Source organism: Neodiprion lecontei, chromosome 3 (genome assembly GCF_021901455.1).
Source record: "Neodiprion lecontei isolate iyNeoLeco1 chromosome 3, iyNeoLeco1.1, whole genome shotgun sequence".
Taxonomy (NCBI): Eukaryota; Metazoa; Arthropoda; class Insecta; order Hymenoptera; family Diprionidae; genus Neodiprion; species Neodiprion lecontei.
The window spans coordinates 37,619,815-37,639,689 of NC_060262.1; the positions used below are offsets into that span (position 1 = coordinate 37,619,815).

General features: G+C 42.1%; 1 protein-coding gene across 4 annotated transcripts; it reads right to left on the reverse strand.

Moving 5' to 3' along the window:
* Window positions 1-321: 321 nt before the first annotated feature.
* LOC107225367 (sodium- and chloride-dependent transporter XTRP3) lies at window positions 322-18,658 on the reverse strand. 4 transcript variants are annotated; one of them, XM_015665809.2, is made up of 13 exons: window positions 17,105-18,658; window positions 9,985-10,217; window positions 9,184-9,204; window positions 8,497-8,718; window positions 8,273-8,383; window positions 7,938-8,179; window positions 7,352-7,493; window positions 6,803-7,004; window positions 6,541-6,700; window positions 6,303-6,465; window positions 6,037-6,237; window positions 5,497-5,550; window positions 4,109-4,239 (listed from the first exon to the last, which is right to left on the reverse strand). In XM_015665809.2, the coding sequence occupies exons 1-12, from the start codon at window positions 17,364-17,366 to the stop codon at window positions 5,545-5,547; spliced, it is 1,965 nt and encodes a 654-aa protein (XP_015521295.1). In that variant the 5' UTR covers window positions 17,367-18,658; the 3' UTR covers window positions 4,109-4,239; window positions 5,497-5,544. The 4 variants fall into 4 exon arrangements, with proteins under 4 accessions (XP_015521293.2, XP_046591080.1, XP_015521295.1 ...); XM_015665810.2 differs by having other exon boundaries at window positions 4,131-4,239; window positions 5,545-5,550; XM_015665807.2 differs by lacking the exon at window positions 5,497-5,550 and having other exon boundaries at window positions 322-4,239; window positions 17,105-18,656.
* Window positions 18,659-19,875: the final 1,217 nt, after the last annotated feature.

Here is a 19,875-nt window from a genome sequence, read left to right on the forward strand (position 1 = left end):
ATCTCGACTTGATGGGCTTTATTCGTTTGCTGGATACATATATGTTACATACGTGTATATGACAGGGATAGAGTAATTTTGTTAATATTGATTTTGGCCACAGAATGAACAACGTCGAAGCGTTGCGTGTTCAACTTGCGTTTAGAGCTGTAACATCCTTCCGAGATGAAAAGACCAGATTGTATATTTTTGAACTCTTGGAAATCTTCGTATTTCTTTAATTTCCTTTTCTCTCTCTCTCTCTCTCTCTGGCAGATGACTAGAGGGGACAATAATTTCGGGCGAAGAAGAAAATCGTCCCGAGGTGGGTAAACTTTGACGTTCGGCAATAAATAAGCTTTTATTTAAATACTTTTATATATCCTTGTATACAATACGTTCTATATTAACCTATTTTACTGTATTAACTATAGGACAACGACAACCCTTAACTTTCAGTTTTTCTTTCACACTTTCGACAAATCTCATGCTAAGCGATTAGGTTTTTCTGTAAAATACTATTGGGCATATTAACTCTATACTTCATGAGCCTTACAATTTTGTCAGCTGTTATTGTTACACTATCGTCAACTATTTCGTATCTACGTATAAATTTAACAGGCCGGCACCATATTGAGTCAAGTGGCAGTTGCTAATTGTAAAAGATGAGGGCTTACGTCAGCGTGAAATAAAGTTTTGAAACCTCTACGATGACGTGCGAAAACTCACTGGTGTAGTTACGAATAAGAACTTGAAAGCCGGTAGGATTCCTGTAACCTTTCTGCAAACCGAGGACGTAAATAGTAAATACTTACGTATGTAGTAACAATAACTATCGCGCTTGTGGCATTTTTAAAAACGGGTGTTACGCTTAAAGCCTACGCAATTGTAATACTATATGTATAACATGGTATTCGAATTACCTTGAACCACGTAATTTTCTTTCCCTGATATTTTTCTCACTTCGGATCGTTTCGATCACTTTTCATTCAACTTGTGATGCTGGATGGGTTTTTACGGTGATACAAAGTAATATGAACACCCCGAATTGATCGTCTATTAACTTTAATATGTACAACTCCCTCGTGGATCTGTTATTATAATAATTAATTATAATGTAAGACAACGTCATAATTGGCAATCGTTATTATTCGTCTCTCATCGTGTGCTATGCTTCGTTTTCTTTTCTTCTTCTTTTAATATTCGTACTTTCATTCCCTTCGCGTAATAATCATTTTCACGAGTTTCCACACGAGCACCTTACGGCAAAAAGTTTTTGGCGCAATTTCAAATTGTGTTAATTTATCTTGATTCCTACAGCATTTAAATCACGCGTGTTATTGTTTAAACGCTAGCAAAACCAAGTGTCGGCAATTACTGTTATGCGATTGCGAGGTGAAAATTGCAAGAAAAAAAAAAATTGACGATCATAGTTGATCTTGTTGTAAAAGATACAACTTACGGCCCGATTTGATTACGCTCCGATGAATTCCACACTTCACGCGCAGCTGATATTACACGCACGTGCGGTGTGTCACAAAGTTGCGCAATTTATGTCAGGTATTTGTACACACCCAAATATTATGTGAGCCGTATCGTCGTAAATGAAATAATCCTGCAGATATTACAGCCGCCTATGGCACCGACAATTATACGACAATAAATACTCCGTTTTACGTTATCAAACGCTCGCAAGCCACGATGAGTTAGCGGGTTATCTTTCGAGATGAAAGATCTAAATGAAAAAATGCTTTTCGCTGTTCTTTCTTTATCGATTGCATCGAGATTAACACCGTCGTCCGTCGGCGGTGGGAGAATTTTCACACTATTATGTCTTGGTTGATGATAAAAAGTGAAAGTGAAAAATCGAATGAAAATATGGATTATTGTTTGAACGGTCGCTATTACGCCAGTCGTAAAACAACAACGCTGTCCTTCGATAATAAATATACATCACATATATAAATTAAATATATATGATAATAATTCAAAAAAGCTGGACCAGCCAAGTAACAATGTTAGTAGGTATGTATTACTGTATACTAGCTTAGCTCTCATTATAATTATAGCTAATTAAACGCATGTTACATAAACTACTTTTTTTGAGCCTATATTACCAGAATTACGTATCACTTTGTGAAGTTCCGCTTTTGCAGTATTGTTACACGCATAAAACGTACGACTATTTTGACTATAGTGTAAATAATCTTCCGAGTGTCTCGCTTTCGGCTACAACGGACATACTACTGGCGTACATCAGAAATACGCATAAATTTTTCTCCTACGTACTTTCGTGAATTGAATTACTCTGCTTGTTACAGTCCCAGAAAAACGCGGCTGGAATAGCGCGCCGTGAATACGAATTAACTTCATTTGCATGTCTATTTAGAATCCTTGACGGCTAATTGTCTCTCGTTGAAATTTTTCGCGCCTGCATTGATGATAATTTAACATACTTTGATCAATATTCAACTATCAGTCCCGACACCCTAAATACCCCAGGTTCGCTATAGAAGATCCCGATTTACCATTTCACGTCACATGTTTCCAAGCCTATTTCCTCTAGAGTACAATTGGGGGCTTCGGCATGAATTAAAAAACGCCATTTTAATCGCTTTTTCAAATTCCCTTCACCTGGACTAAATATCCCTTGATCAAGTATGAATAATTTTTTTATTAAAAAATAAGAGCCAATTTGCCAGTAGTCAAAAATTTTCTTAATCGATGAAGGTGACGAAAAAAAAAAAAAAAAAAAACGCATGAACTTCAATAATTTTTCGTCCGCGTTTCGCCCTTTTGTTCAACCGGTGTTAAAGAATGAATTTTGACGATCAGAGAAAAAAAATATCGTTACGTGACGCGAGTAGAATTATCCGGAGACTCGAACAATGTTTGTTACATTGAATTCGTCTTAAGCGCTGCGCGAGTATTTTTTAATTTTTTACCAGTTCGTAATGAAGATTGCATAAGACTTCAGAATAGAAGAGCATGTTTCGTCGTGCACCTTGCTAGAATCATGGAGTACTCACACTGTGTATTTGCATAGAATAGGTATTGCTTTTAAGGGATCACAGAAACAAGGAACACAGAACTTCTGCGCGAAGTGCCGATAATTGAGGAAGTGAAATTGCGGAGAGAGTAACATACGATACTTTGAAAATGCACAGTTTTACATTTGCTCTTCGTTCGTGCAAATCATACTTCTAGTTGTGAGTCTGCGATGTCGAGGCAGCCGTAACACTGAGATTAATATCACAAAACTTTGTGGCCATTCGAAAACCACCGTATACTGCTTCAAAATGGTTCGTTCAGCAATAAATATGTCTCGCATTTGTTGAAATTTTGAACAAAAACCGTCAACGCGACTAGTCAGGATCAGCTTCTTGACGCAGCTGCAAGTTCAAGACCCACAGACCGACTGCTCGATGCTATCTTTGCGGGATTTGGTACAGATAAGATTTTGAGATCGCGACGCGACGCACCTTAAACGTCGACTGGTGTTAAACGGTGCGAGTCGTTCGTTACTGCAAAAATGATCTTAGTTATTCTCAATTTATTCGCCCGGGCTCGATTAGACCTTGTGAGTCAACGTTTAATTGCGCGTCTCTCGAATGTCACGGCTTCAAATCTAGCAGAGTTGTATTCGAGTATTCGCTTTTGTGCACAAAGCATATCCCGACCAAGGTTTCGACAGTCATTGACGTAACGAAACGGCCACTCCTAATCAGCGCTTCAAAGTTTCGAACAACAGATCTTCCCCTGGTCTATATTTTTAGCGCTGATAGAGCCAGGCTCTCTCCTAGTGAACCTCGAATTCCCACGGAATTCTCCTCGGTACGTTGTACGTGTATAATAATAGGGCGGCCGACAATTGGATTATACAGAGCCAACATTATTGTACTATCGGAAGGAAAAAAAAATCACTCGGCGACCGGTGACCGTCAATGCCGGAAGTGCTACGTTCGTAATCCTGCGCCTACCGCATGCCCAAGTGCTTTGCAGGAACCTTGGCTCTTTTACTGAGTTTAAAGGTCACGCTTATGTACTAAGAATCAGGGGTTACAAAAGGATGAACGGTCATCGCGATAGGTGGAGGTCCCTTCAAAAGTCCATCACTTCCATCTTGAAAGCCTTTCCCTTCATCTGGTTTGCGACCATTCTCGTCGAAGACGGTGCAGTGTTGTTATCGTCGTCGCTGTTGTCGTCCTCGTCTTCCTCTTCCTCAGGGAAATCCTCGAGCCTGTCGTGATACTCGTCCAGCTATCCGTACGATTGAAAAATCGAATTAATCACCCAGACTCTGCGAACGTCTGTTCGTCGTTTGGTAATTAAAATCTGTTGGTCAGAACTCTGTGCTTCGTTCGGTATAACGATTAGTGAAAATTGAGCTAAATTTAATATACTTTATATCGAGACACTCGACGGTCGTTTAACCTAAACGATCGCTGCCAACAGTCTTTAATTGTTACCAAGTTAGTAGCCAGAGGCCTTTTCATGCACGATATACCAATTTTACCGACTATCCGTTATAGTGAAATATTTCTGCTGAGCTGACCCCTTTTGTTTAAATATCTGTTATTTTTAGAATCATTCATTGCGTTACAAACATTTCTCATGCTGCCATAATTTTTTTTAAGTCTATAATTGCCGCGATACTGCGATTTATTTTAAGTTGTTTGGTTTACACGTCGTCGTTGAAACGTAAAAACTTGACTTGCCAGCCACCTATTATCTAGTATTGTGTTAACTTGTTCGTCATGCAATTTAGAGTCTGGAGTTAAGGTACCTTCTAGGTCTATATCTGCACTATCCTAATTACTAAAGCTTAACTATACTATAACCATGTTCGATAGGGAAAATAATGTAGCCAAGCAATTTTGGTCGCAGTTACGTGCAGTGATGAATTTATCATTGAACGTACGCAGAAACGACGCGACGTGACCTTTACGTTGATCTTCCACACGCTCAAGATTTAATCATTCCTACTCAATATCAAACAGTCACTATATTCACTTTTGTCTACTACTTTTCGATTCAGCAATGATCAAGGTCAAGGTATGCAACTAATTATCAGTAATAACAATCGCCTGGGTCCCCTGGTTTTTCATCGCAATTCGATTTGAATCGACCGTTCAAGTGACTTGACATACTTTTGACCCGGAGTACGGTCAAAAAACTTCAAAACATTTTTCGAGCCGGTTGTTTCCTCAACAGCAGCATCGTTTAGTGTAACGTGCAGCTTTCTGTATCATTTTTAATGTTTTACTTCGTTCAGTTGAAAACAGCCATGCGCTTATTAGAAACTGTAGGCAATGAGGATGAAAGAAAAGTGATGAAATTTCACCTACATCGGATTTTCCGCCGCTGCAGAAAATCAAACCGAAGGATGATTGCGTCTACGATAAAATTTGATTATTTTCAGCTCAATCCAAAGAACGAAGAAATTAATGAGAAACGCGTGTGAAAGTGCGTAAAGCGTCTAATTAGCATTCGCAGCTTTACAACGGGCAAACTCACATATGTAGGTAGCTAGGATCGTTATCGACGTTACCACAGTGGGCTTACCTATAACTGTAGATCAGATATTCAATACGAAGCAAACTGCACAATCGTCGCACCACGAGAAGATATTTAGGTTGGCAAAGGTTGCACCTTTTCAAAAATGCAAAAATTTTGTGAATAATACGGTATTTCATAGTATATTGAAATTCTTCTCGTGGTGCGCGTTCAACTGCATGTCACTTGCCAATAATACAGTGATATGTTAATCCGACTCTTTGTATATTTTTCTCTAACGTGACCTGAAGAGATCACGGTCACACCTTTTGCGTTCATTTTGCACCTAATCTTACAACATCAGTATTAATTTTTCACAGAAACTTGGACTACAGTGAAAATCATTTCATCTGATTCGTAAAATGAACGATTGAGTCAGTGACGGTTTCATTGTGAGCAGATCTCTGACCCTCCGTATTCACGAGGCAAAATTTATTCTTACGATAGTCAAAGGTAAAGGTGAAAAGAAGAAACACTATTGGCAGTCACGGTTTAACTTACGTCAACGTCGCCCATCATCTCCTTCGTTGAGACAGTAGTATCAATGCGTCGAATGCTACCCTGGTGAATGTCAACGTCCAGTTTAACGCACTGGAATCTTCTCAGGAAGAATACTATCGGCATTGGCGCTACACCAGCGATCACGATGATCACTGCAATGACGAGGACCCAGCCTGGATAGCTTGTAGGAACGCTGACTCCCTGTTGAGAAACGTGATCGAAGCAAATTAAGCATCCGTCGAACGGTGACCAAAGTCAATACTCACTTTCGTCGCGTCCCAAGCCGAATATTCCGGTTTTTGAATGAACATGCAAACGATGCTGGAAACGAGAATCCCCGCCATGATTAGGGGCGCCAAGAATCTCCACGTCACCTGCCAATACCACCCAGGTCGATACCCCGTCATGTCCTCAATGTCCTTGGTGAACCTGTGAAATAATCGAAGTGCAGTTTTAGTAGGCTGGCGGGGCTTGGAACTGAGAATGAAAGTGTTTGAGGAATACTTTTCGTGTCCGTAGATGTAAATGACCGCAACCATTTCCATCAATCCGACAACGACGAGTCCTATTGTACCGGCAAAGCTGTCGAACATCTTCAACCAGTATTCGCCAGCCCCGGTGGTGAATATCAAACCGACGCAGAAGCAGATTACGCAGACAACCGCTGAAACGATTATTGAGCATGTTGAGGAAGGGACGAAAATACAGGGAATCAAAGAGTAGGAACGGTACAGCTTCGACGAGGTGGAGCTTACCAGTCACTTACCGGTGATGTACTGTTTTTTAACTCTCTTAAAGAGGTCTATATCAAAGATCACGCAGAGCATCCCTTCGAGAATCCCGATCTGCGATCCCAAGCCCAAGGCTAGCAGCATCAAGAAAAAGATACAGGACCAAAATGGCGCACCTGGGAGCTCCACTATCGCTTGAGTGAAAACTATAAACGCCAAACCAGTTCCTTCGGCAGCCTGATGATCGTTGTTCAATAAATTGTGGTTAAGAGAAGCTGCCACGCGGAGAGAATCACGTATGTCACTTTCTACCGAAATGGTTGTGACTTGAGCAGAAACTTTCATGGCATGTAAGACATTCTACGAAAATTGGAAACATTAACTTCACTCTATCTTGACGATTGGGTGCCACTCGAATCAATAATTAGACGCAATAATATTTTGCTCGTTGATCATCGAAACCGAACCTATTAGTCTCAGACAATATTAACCGCAGTGATAAAGTGCAGTATTCTGTAACGCTGCGTGATTCTCTCCACTGTGAATATCCTTTTTTGAGTTTTCAACTCATGCTTATGACTCACCGCGTCGAGCTGTTCTTCAAGACTACAGGTTGCTATGGTGAAATTTTCGGCCGTAGAATTGAAATTGGTTACTATGTCCTCGTATTGTTCATCCGTCGAATTCGACAACAGTAGTCCATTGAATAACAACAGTTCTTTATTGCTGAAACAAAGGTGGCGAAGAAAAAATAATTAATAACGATTTCGGATGCATATTTTTCAATCAGGTACGCCTTTAAGATTTGAACAATCGACACACCGACAAGATATTAGTCTTAACAATGTTCGTCTCTTCATCTGAATACCGCCGCCGTAGCGGTCTTTAATTGTCGAATGAAATTGGTGTAGCAACATTCCATTTATGATGGCTCCAATATACATCTTACATGCGCGTCGCGAAGGTCAAGTTGAAGGTTTACCGTTTCATAAGTAAAATCCTCCGAGATATTGATCAAACTGTGGAATAGGCTTTCCGCGATAAGCTAGTATCCTCAGTGAAAACTATATCTCAGCGTCTGCTATAATTCGATACGAGTTCAAGGAAGTCATTTGATCGGTGGGTGTAGGGGCTCATCTACATAGTATTGAAAATCAAATACGACCTTACCCAGCAATGCACTTATCGACGTTACTCATCGCCTTGAATCCCAGAATCGCAAATATTACAACACTGGCATAGATCGCGGTGAACGCGTTGCAGACGCTAACGAGAATAACGTCACGAACACAATTGTTGTCCGGAGTGTTGTAACTGCCGAATGCTATCAAGGAGCCAAAAGCAAGACCGAAACTGTAGAACACTTGGGTTGCCGCATCCAGCCAAACAGTCGGCTTCAACAGCATTTCCACCTACGAAAAGTTTCAGTGTCGCCTTAACTATCCAGCAACGGATAAACTTTCAGATACGTCAGTGATTTCAAAAAAAACACTTCTTGCACTGACCTTCGGAGTATACATGTGAACCAATCCCGCGCTTGCACCCTTCAGCGTTATCCCTCTGATGAAGAAGATGGTCAGCACTAGGTATGGAAACATCGAAGTGAAGTAAACGACCTGAAAGTGTCGAGTGCCGTTAGTGTTCCATAATTGCTGTTATTCGTGAAAATAGAATGAACTCCAAGGTTCTTAAGAAACGTCAACAAGGTGTAGAAGTAGTTGAGCTTTACTTTTCCCGACGATTGGATCCCCTTCATCACGATGAAGAAAACGATGATCCAACTGACGAGGAGGCACACAACGATCCACCATTTCAAACCTTGTCCATCTTCAATCGAAGGTGCGGCGTCCAAGGTTGTTCTGTACCAGAAATACGCGGTTTCTGAACTCTTCGCGCATTCTTCGACGGGCTTATCGTTCACCATCGGACACGTTGCCCAAGGCAGCGGTTCCTGAGGAACAAAAAAATGTTGTAGTCTATTTTCCTAACGTGAATCTACGACAATGAGGTTTGATTTTGAGGAATGAAATTAACGGCGACATAACAATGACGTCACGGTCGTGCCGTACGAGATTGAAGAGTGATAGTTTAAAGTGGCGACACGTTTAATTGGCGAATTTGCGACGAGGTCGTAATTATTTAGCAAATTATAACGATTTGTCGCTGTTAGTCAAGTCACGAAACAGTTATTGCAGGAACTCCGTGCCAGGATACAAGGTCAAGCTGCTTGATACGAAAGTTTCGTACAAGCTTTCCATAAAGTTTTAAATGAGTTTTAAAGAAGTTTATGTTTAATGGAATGAGGAACGAAGAAATCGATGATTGAAGTGTTACGGCAAGTCAATTATGAATAAAATGAGTAATATGCATGATTCGTGCCCAGATACATTCACTGTAAATTTTATTTTTTACTTACGCCAAATTTAACCGTCACAGCCTGCGCCGAGATAATTGGAACAAAGAGATTGGGTTAATTTGGGTTAAAATCGATCGTTACAAGTCAAGCAAATATTTTTTTATATTTCATTCAATATTTCAATCTAACTCGATATTACACTCTGAATTCTAAGTTATCCTGAACATTCGATGCCTCGTGTGGCAACAGGGAATTGATTAATAGAAGAATAGACGACTCTATGGCCAAATACCCGCAAACAGGAATCATTGAGTATTTTTTAGGACTTTGTGTTTCCGAACATCGCCTGTTGGTAAAATTACAAGTGACGAAAAATCTTCAATTATCATCAATAATCTATTGTGAGTAGAGAAAGATCTTCTTTCTTGCCTTGCTGTACGGAGGTGAGTTAAAATATTTCGTCAACCGAACAACTGATCGACATAAAATATAAAGGATTAGAATCTCGTCAGCTCTAACAGGTTTTAAACGCAACAAAATAGATTTTCAATGACACTTTCATCGTGTTGTTGCTAATATTTCAAACTCAGTTCGGCCAACCCGCAAGATCCTAAACTCTCTTATCGATTCACCCTAATGTTTACGTTTTTCCGGGGTGAATTAAACGGATCTCGGAACAATGGACCGGGAGAAACTTAATCCAAAAGTTTCCGACCCAACCCAAGAAAAGATTTCCGGAATCCGGATGTCGAACTCTGACCTCCTACACGTTCGCGTGTGTGTCGGCATGATCGCGGCCTTCTATAAACACCAAGGAATGTGTTTGACCTCGATAAAGGGGCCTAAAGGAAAATGACGAACCTGCAAGGAGTTCACGAGGTAGTAGAAACACCAGGCAATGATAACGTTGTAGTAAAGTGCTACGAAGAAGGTGACGATGCAGGAGGCAATACCTATACCTCCGAGCCAAGGATGTATCGTGTTCCAGACTCCCAGGGCTCCTTGTCTCATTTTCTGTCCGACACCTAGTTCTATCAGGAACAAAGGCACTCCCTCGAGGATCAACATCACGAAAAATGGAATGAGAAAGGCCCCTGAAACAAATAGAATAAAACAATTTACACGACGGTATATCGAATTGGAGCGAAATTCTCACAGTCTCTTATACATAGCTTCGGTTCCATTGTTTGCCCAACAATGATCGGTCTCGTTCTATTTTAGGTCTAGTTTGATACACAGACCCAGAATTCATTAATTATAGTACCAAACGAGATTTGTGTCTATTTCGGTAAGAAAAATCAAGGTATATAAGTATAACCTTGACTGTGGTTTGGCTCTGACATTTTTTTCTTTGATCAATCGTGCCCCATTGTTCGAAGCCCTCCCCGGCCTCTTTCCGTTGCACTGTTATCAGCTGACCGATGTGGAACACGCGTCTCTACTGACCCCTTTAGACTGACGCAAATTATTCTCATATGTTTGTGTGCCTGCATACCGAAAAGAGAGAACAAATCGACTACACCTATACGTATAAAAGGTTCGGTAGCGATGAGCGACCGCGTGTAGTCTGCATAGCGAGCGGCTGACCATTGTTATTGGCATTGTTCTACTATTGGTAGAATGAGAATACAAATGAAGGATAAATCGTCAATGCTAGCATATCGATCTTGTACTTCCAAAGTGCTGTGGAATGATGGAGCCATTATACAGACAACCGTAACTTTCTTTCTTCCTTTCGTCGGTTCTGCAATTCATTTTTCCCGCTAGTTTCGAATGGTGTTCATTCAAACCGTATAACCGTATGTAGTATGATGTAGTACAGTGTGTAGTACAGTGAGATGTTTCGATTTTTAAGAAATTACCAGGCATCGGTTTGCGGCACATTGTTTCAAGAGAGCACATTGTGCTCGACTATGACGTAGAAAAGCCTTTCGCACGGAATGTTATTGAATCGTTTGATTTCCGCTAGTTATTCAACTCTCTGTACTCTGCATCACCCAGATTAGAATTCTGGAAGCCATACTTCGAAAAGAGGTTGCCCTCCAAGCCCCTGAGATCTATGCCCTACGACAAGGCAGGCAATCCCTATACCCAGGAGGGTCTTGACCCGGGTCAATCTCGATTGGTCGGGATTCACATTTCAGCCCCTCTAACGTCATTCGCTAATTCGTGTATTATATAAACATCAATTTAACCACTGTCGTACTACAAATTACGCATTTTCTAACCAATTGTATATAGTTTAAAGCTTCTACCGGTACTCGCTAATATCTAGATTTCAAGCCTATAGATTAAGGATATTGAATATTGAAATTTCAAGGAACATGTATTGCGCAGAACTTTATAGTAACTTTTATCATTCGGCTATAATGAATTGTTATTACCTATATTGTTGATAGGAAAGTAAGTGTGCAATGGTCAAACCGTCAATGAAACATAACCACGTTAATTGTTTCGCAATTTACAAGGCTTCACGATATTTCCTTCACTTATTATAACAATAAATTAAAAACGCGCGTGCTGATCAAAAACATAGTGAAATTATATCCAGGTTATACTTCAGGTATAAAACGAAGACCGGAACATTACAATCTCTCTGTTTGGTTTTTAAATTTTCGTCCTCTCCGCTAGACAAACATCTTTTGAATCAAATTGATTTGAATCCACTCCGAAGATGCTGCCATAAGTTTTCCAATTTCAAAACTTTCCAAACTATAATTGAATAACATCCTACATTTCAAATGAAAAAAGTAGAAAGGCTGAGATTTTCATCGGAATCATCGAAAACGGGGTAATAATATTCGAACCCTCATATCCCGTCGTTGAATCAATTCTTACAAAGTCCATTCTACACCACAAACCTTCAATAGAAGGTATGCAAGATTCTCGACAACATTATAACAAGATATTTTCAAGTGGAAAAAAATGACATCCACTATGTCCCGCATCGCGGTTGAGTGCTTCGACCGATAAATTAAAAAACGCAACTTCAGAATGTTGTGGATCCTCCGTTCTTCTTCCCTTATCGGTCAATTGCACGGACCGCTCTATAAAAGGTACCAACTCGTGAATGGGTCAGAGGCGGAGAGGCGTGTTTGCACGCGGATAATTTGCTGAAAGCAACGACGTGCGCAATGGGTCGAAGACCACACGATCCAGCGCTGCATCATACGCGCGCGATGACGACGCAACACGGGTCGTCAGAGGTGGAGGCACCCACCCTCAATCCTCAACCCCTAACCAACTCAATTTCCTCCCCCTCCCTCGCCCCTATTCCACCGAGCCTGCAGGCAGCCGGAGTGTCTGGTATTGATCGCATTCTCTCCGTCCCTCTTTCTCGACCCACTCTCTCCCTCTCTCTCCAACGTTTTCCGTCTCGCTCTGCTACCCCGTTTCTCTCGGTCTCCGCCGCCCCCGGCACCGCGTGTTATGAGGTTCCTAAAACGAGCGAAACCGAAACCACGCTTTCCCGAAACCCCGTGGACCTTGGGTCCGTACATAAAATATGGGAGAAAAACAAGGTGACGCGTAAGAAAAGAAGGATCCGCGATCGCAGCATCCCGCTTTCGTCCCCCTTGGCTCTTCACCCTTTCTATCCCAGAATGGACTTTACTATACATGACTATGCTGATTTTATATCTGTTTTATATACTTTTCTTCCGAAGCGGTTACTCCGATTTTTCGTTTTTCCTTCTTTTATGCACTCGTTCGTGGTACGATAATATTTTTTTCATTCGGCATCGTCCACGGCATCTTTTCGCAAAAGGTGCACCCCCTTTATTTACGCTGTACGACGTACTCAGAGATTAATTGCCTATTTTCATCGCTTCTAACCGCTCGAGGGACACTGTTCAATTTTTATCGAACAACGCAAGCGGGCCTTTGAAGCGACGCATGAAAATCAAACGGAGGGTGCACCAGATCCCCCTAATAAGTCGATACAATGTGAATGGAAACATTGTACACAGCTGCTAATAAACTTGATGAACAAGTGACCAATACCGAGCGTCCACCATGTAACCACGAGGTTCCGCCTGCCTCGAAATACTGCACGCACTCAACATGTTACGGTACCTGGTGATAATCGTTAAATATTCATTCCGACTATTCGTGATACTGTCTCGTATACTGGCATAGAAAATATACGAAATGGAGCACATGAATTGATTGGGTAAGACTGCTCGATCACATAGAGACCGATCGTTAAGTCTATTCACAAGATAACCCTGTCGACTTACTGGATAAACCATGAAAGGAGACAGAGGTTCGATTATGGTTCACTCCTTGGTTCACCAGATCTTACGACAGATAGAATCCGTATCGCTGCCTCGAGGGGGTTGTTACGAGTTGGCTCGTAAAATAGGAAAGTGCCTTGTACATAACGTCGAAGAGTTATGTAGTCTCGAAATGAGCTGTGCTGAAGAAGAATTACGCCGAAATCGACGATATGCCCGGTTTTGCATATCGCAAATCTTAATCTGTGTTTCTGTCAGTCGTAAAATGGTATTTTTCAATTATTTCTAACATGGCTATTATCTCTGAATCCGTAAACTGACGTCGTTTGTTTTCAAGGTATCAAACGAAATAAACACAATTAATTTTCGCCAATTTTCATCTCCGCGAAAACGTTCGATCACCGTCGAGTGTGTGCAATGGTTTAGATTTCGACAAGACACCAGAGAGATGTGCGTGTCAAGAACGTACAATCGCCCGGGTCACGTGTAGCACTAAACTTATCGATCCGAAAATGTTGGCGTCTTGTGGAATTTTCCAAGCTGCCGCGCGTTCTGTCAATCTTTTCTGGCAAAGAATCCTCCTGATTTTTGCACGTGACTCTCGTCATTCATCATCGCTTCGTTTTAAAAAAAACCTTCGTTAACCGTGAAACGTACGATTGGTCGGTAAAATGAGATACAACGATATTTTTACGCTATTGGAAAAATAGGAGAAGTGAATTGCTAAAAAAGTAAAAAATACGCTCGCAAAATATTTCCTAACTGATCACGCATTGATTTTTCAAATTATTTAACACCCAGTTCTCCAGTGTTTACCTGCATGATAAACAGACAATGGTGCTTTACAGGAGCAAACACCCTGAGACGTATTAATCGAAGACGAGAAGGAAATAGGTTTTTTGCTCTACGTAAGTACCAATATTGACTTCCAGTAACAAATTTCAGTTATACCGACTCGGTTGTCAGGTGTCAAAGCAAATACACATTGCCGGAATGAAAATCGTTAAAATTGCTTTACCCAGATTTACTTGGTGTTAAATTCTACCTGCTTCATAATTGGAGTGTGCAGAGTTGTAAAATTTAAAAATGAAACGCGCTGAAGAATATTCGAGAGATAATTGAAATCCTACAGCTGAGATTCAAGATTCTGAGCTGATTTAGACCTTCGTTTCTATTGGTTATCGAAACTAATCATTGGAAGCTCTTTTTATCTCTCGCTACTGCCATTTTGCAAGAAATTCCGATCACCGATAGAACCAGAGTAAACGCACTCGCGGATCAAATTCCATCTCTGATTGCTTTCCAGGAATGAATTATCCAATTACGGATTCCCGGCAGGTTGCGTCTCCGTGACGCCCAACCGCGAATCAGTCAATGCTCTAAGCCTAATTGACCAACTCATCGGATCAGCAACGCCACTTCCTGTTTCGCGTGGATGTACTCTTATGAATTTCCGGGGATAAAGAAGGCGGAGAGGAGCGAAGACGCCCTACGTCCTTCAACCTTGACCTTATGATCGAGCCCTTTTGTATCAGCCTCGTGTTCCAAACTATCGGCGTAATAGCCAAGAACTCAACGATCAACACTAATATCACGGCTTGTCAAGAGCAGTCACCTTTTTTGAATGTCACCGACTCGGAATGAAAATGTTACAGATCATGTCGCGACGGCTCATGTTATAGTTCGAAAATAAGGTCATCCTTTGTTACCAAAAAATATACTGACGAGCAAACGGCATTTCATCCACTCAAAATTCGCCTTCGGTAGGTCGATTAATCTCTAAAACTGCGCAAACGCGACATTAAACTGGGCCAAAAAATGACCGGGCATTGCTTACACGTCGCTTTCGACACTCTGAGCTCACGAATCCGTTGCCATGGTTTCTTCCATCCACCTTCTTCAAGGTTATCAAACTCGACATCCCCTATACAGTTTAATTGTCCTTCAGTCCCTACATCCTTGAGACGTTCGAAGAACCGTTGTGCCCATTAAAGGCAGCTTATGTATTTACTTGCACAGCAAACAGCGCATCAAGTACATACCTTGGCTCATTTTTGCACGTTCCTTTGTTCTCGATCAGCTTGCACTTCGCTTTAGCTACCGACACGACCCGTTTTACTTTTCGTCGTAGTTACCTCCATCCCACCTTCCGAGGTCAAACCAACGTCCCTAAGAGACGCGTGAAGTTTGCTAGCTCATTGACGACTTGTGAATTAATTATAGCTTGCCTAGAATCGACATCCAACGAAGGAGAAAATAATTTTGAATTACTTAGCGGTCTGTATTCGGGAGTCGGGGTCCCGTGTGCCTAATTTAATCACAAGGCAGGCACCACCTCGGTTATCGACAGTCCAATTAGCCTTCTTCAATTAAACCCTGCTCCCCATAGACCCCTTTTAATATCGTCGGTACGGTGCAACAACGTGTCCCCCCCTCATTAAACTAGGCACACGCACGATACTGACCCTGGCTGGTTTTTGCATACGAATTGTGTTACCACACATGTGATTACGATATTGAACGTGCAACATTCGTCAACTTCCCGGTTGCGCCGCCTAGGGCAGAGAATCCTGCCAACTTGAATATATTTGAAAATCGTAGAACTGCATAGTCGATGAAGCGTGACGAGAGACTTGAGTTTGCAAAATATACGGGTCAGCGATGTTCTCTATTGGATAAAGCTTGAATGTAGCGTGGAAGTAGGCAGCTTGCAACGGGATCAGACTCACCGTACAGTCTGCCGCGGAAATGGTATGATTGCACGTGATTACCTCTAAACTCGACACGCTTATCGTGTGGGTATAAGCCGCGTTTTACTTGTAACGATTACTATTTTGCGTCGGCACGAATTTCCAAAAAATTTCAAAGAAGATTTAACCGACTTCGGAGCCACCGATAACCTTCTACAATGCTTTATCGTGGTTTGAAGTTATGCGCTGCCGTGATCATCGTGGACCAGGTTAAAAACGAAGGACCGAACCTGTGCGAGTTATGACGAAACTGCAAATTTGTGTCGAACACAAATCGATATCTCTATTGCACCGTGTTCCCGTTTCTCTGCCCAGCTTCACCCCCAGATCCATTGATCCAGCATTGCCACAGCCTGCGTGCATTTCAATGTGGGTTAGAATCGGGGAAGAGAAATGAATCGGCTGCTCGCTTGCCCGCTTGCTTTCTTTGGACGGAAAGTTTATCGAAGTGCAACCTTGATGTGTTTAGTACAAAGTAGCGAGACGATTGCAAAGTTTCAATCGCGTTGGTACGACTGCGATCGTGAAATCATGATACGGGTCTGAGATGCTAAGGTAACAAATGAATTATTCAATAGCAACAGACATTCGTTTTTAAAGATTGTAGGAAGCTAAACTTCAGTACCCTTAACCGGGTTCATTACGCCATTAATTGGATCACGGACCATTCGAATTTACCGCGATAGGGTCTTTAAACATTGGAGTTGGTCCTGGCGATAATCGCACTGCTAAAAATTGCTTGAACAGTGAATTTTTTCGGAGCTTACGGTACTTGAGGCATCGTCTACGTAACGCGTAAAGCTATACGTATAAATCTAGACATAGACTATTTTTAGATAAAGATACTATTAACCACTGGCTTTCATTGGCTTCTATCGATAAGCCGCTTTCGCAATAACTTTACATTGTATCGCAGCGCGTGTGTCGTGACGTAAAAATGGAAACGTCAGGAGTCGGAAGTTTGGTCTGGTGATAAATCGAGTATTCGCAACTCACCCCCTCCATTTTGCTGGCAAAGGTAAGGAAATCTCCATATATTTCCGAGACCAACGCTGTACCCGATGATGCTGAGGAAGAATTGCATCTTTCCACTCCATGCTGCCCTGTTTTCTTCCTTGGTCTTCTGACCACCGCCACCCTGACTCCCTCCGACAACTATCGTCACGTTGTGTCCCCCGCCCTGACCAGGCTGGCCACCCTCGCCATTCAGGGGTGCCAGTTCGTGGCCATTTCTAGCTCCCTCGGCCTTTACTACCATTCTTCTTGTTCGGTGTCCGCGTCGCGGTGTCCTCGAGTATTTCCTCTCAGCCGTATCGTTGACGTTTGATCGGTCTTTAGGAGGGGAATTTCCTCGAGATTTTTTTTTCCTTTCAAGCCTTTTTACCACCGGTGTATACGCGATTCACGCGCTTTCAGGGTAAACCAAGTTTCAACAGTACGACTTACAGGTTCGGATTCAACTTGCTGCGGTAGTTATCGTCCGTTCATACTCGATTCGATTCTTGATTGACACATTAATTACAGTGCTGAGAATTGCGGTGCGATACGTCGGAAGTTTGCTCAGTAAACTAATCGCTAATCAAACTCTGAAACCAATCGTGTAACAGTGTTTTCACCTCGCACACATTGATGAGTAGGCGTTTATTTGAATATCACGGCTGTCTATATGCTGCATCAATAAACCTCGAACGTGTACAATTCTAATTTAATCATTCAAAGGATTGTTAAGGCTCCGTTTATCCAACATATCACGTCCTGGATCATTCAGAATTCATTCTTTTTATACAGTTTACTTATCACGTTGCAGCCGTTGACTGCCGTTTCCAAATTTTAATCGGATGAATACTGAGAGTGGTTGTTTCTACGATAACTCAGTGATGTATCTCAATGGTATCGTTGCTATCGTGAATTACGATTAAACGAAACTCGGAAAATCGAATGCCGTGACAGGTCGGTAATTTTCACGATATTATTGTTAAAACTGGTACAGATGCGAACGATCAACGTTCCATTTAATTAAACTCTAATGTTTTAAAAAAAACGCCAGGATTTAACGGCTTATACTCGTATACTTTGGATATTGCGTCTTGGGGGTAATAAAATGCGCTATCGATTGCTTGCGTCTCTGGTCTCCCGGTCTTTTCCTCGTCCTCGCGTTCCTTGACCCGCTTTATGAGATCCTGAAATTCTCCGATAGATCGGTGTTGCGATCGATCAGGACGAGACCACGGTACCGCAAGTCGTCTTCCCGTCGTTGCCGGTCGCTTGGTCCTCTTGAGATCGCGTAAGGTCGAATGCAGAATCAGCAAGGGGCAGGATAAGATCGAGATTACTTGAATTTGATACTCTTGAGATTGCGCAAATTGGCGTTGTGGTCGAGGTGAGTGCTGGCAGGTCTGGTGGAGGCTGATTTAGGACCCATGTATACCAAAATCCCGGTTGCCGCAGGTCAACTCTCTGAAGCCTTAACCAAGGCCACGCGCACTCCAAGCAAAGGGTTGCAACGACGTGTACGCCTCTGTTGCGCGCCGATATTGTACTGAATCGTCGTCCAAACTCCCCTCGTGGCGGTGCCCGGAGCTTATTGGCGTCGTGCGCGGGTCGCAGAGGGGAAAACGACGCCAAGGTGCACAAGGGGAGGCTCCAACGACGCAACGGAACTTCGACGTCGTCCGAGAGGCGCTTGCGCCGTGCGTGACGTCACCGGTGTTGTCCCTTCGCCGCCGAGGGTTGAACCAAAGGGGCGATTATCGTCTCACAATTATTTTTTTATTTTTTCTCTCCCTCTCTTTCCCTTGCGTACAGCCTGTGAAAACACGAGTATCTACTCTTCGAGGTAAGAAACTAGGGGGTAGATTTTTCGGAATAATCGGCGAAATCATTTTTACGAAGCCTATTTGGTTGTAGATTCAACACAGTTCGGTGTTTGTTAAAAATGCGGTATTATGCTTTCTGAATCGCGACCAAACGATGGTAAATTAATTACCGAGCAGCGAGGATCACCGTGGAGTTTCATCAAATTTGGATTGACGTTGTAAACTTTTTACAGTGTAGTTAAAGATTTATCGCCACCCGGAAATGACACGTTTCGACTCGTATTTCTGGGGTAGCGTGTGAGGGAGAGAGCTTTTTCAGTTATAAAATGTCCGCCATGGGGGAAAAAGAAAATGTTATCCTCTTCCAAAAACGACGAAATCGTGCGCAACACACTCCGGAATTGAAATACTGTTACGATTTGTCGTGTATGACGAATCCCTCCTAAGATTTGGTTAAATTTTATAAGGTAGAATACATTTCGCACGTGTCTGTATGCAGAATGAAGAAGCCTTAGATTTGCCGCCTACTCTGAGATTTAAAGTTTAAAAAAAAATCGTAAGAAATCCTGCGAATTTATGCTGAGCCTGAGTATTGAATTGACCCATCGCAGAACAATATCTGCGCGAATATAAGAGGGACAGAATTTCCGCAACCTACGGTGGTCCTGATCGTAAAAGATAATATATCGCCACGTACGCGATGAATGCGATATTTCAAGAGGGAAAGAGACGGAGAGAAATGCAAACAAATGATTCAAGAAAGGTAATTTTTCTCTCAGTCAATTCCTCTTTTCTTCTGATCTCATAATATTTGGCCGACACGTCGACCTTCGGAGGACTTACTTTTTTCAATCCTTTTTCATACCATTCACCATCGCTCACACGCATCTGCGACGCGACCCTAACTTAACCAGGGACCTTTTCAACGTGCTTGTGTAGGCCTTGAACCCT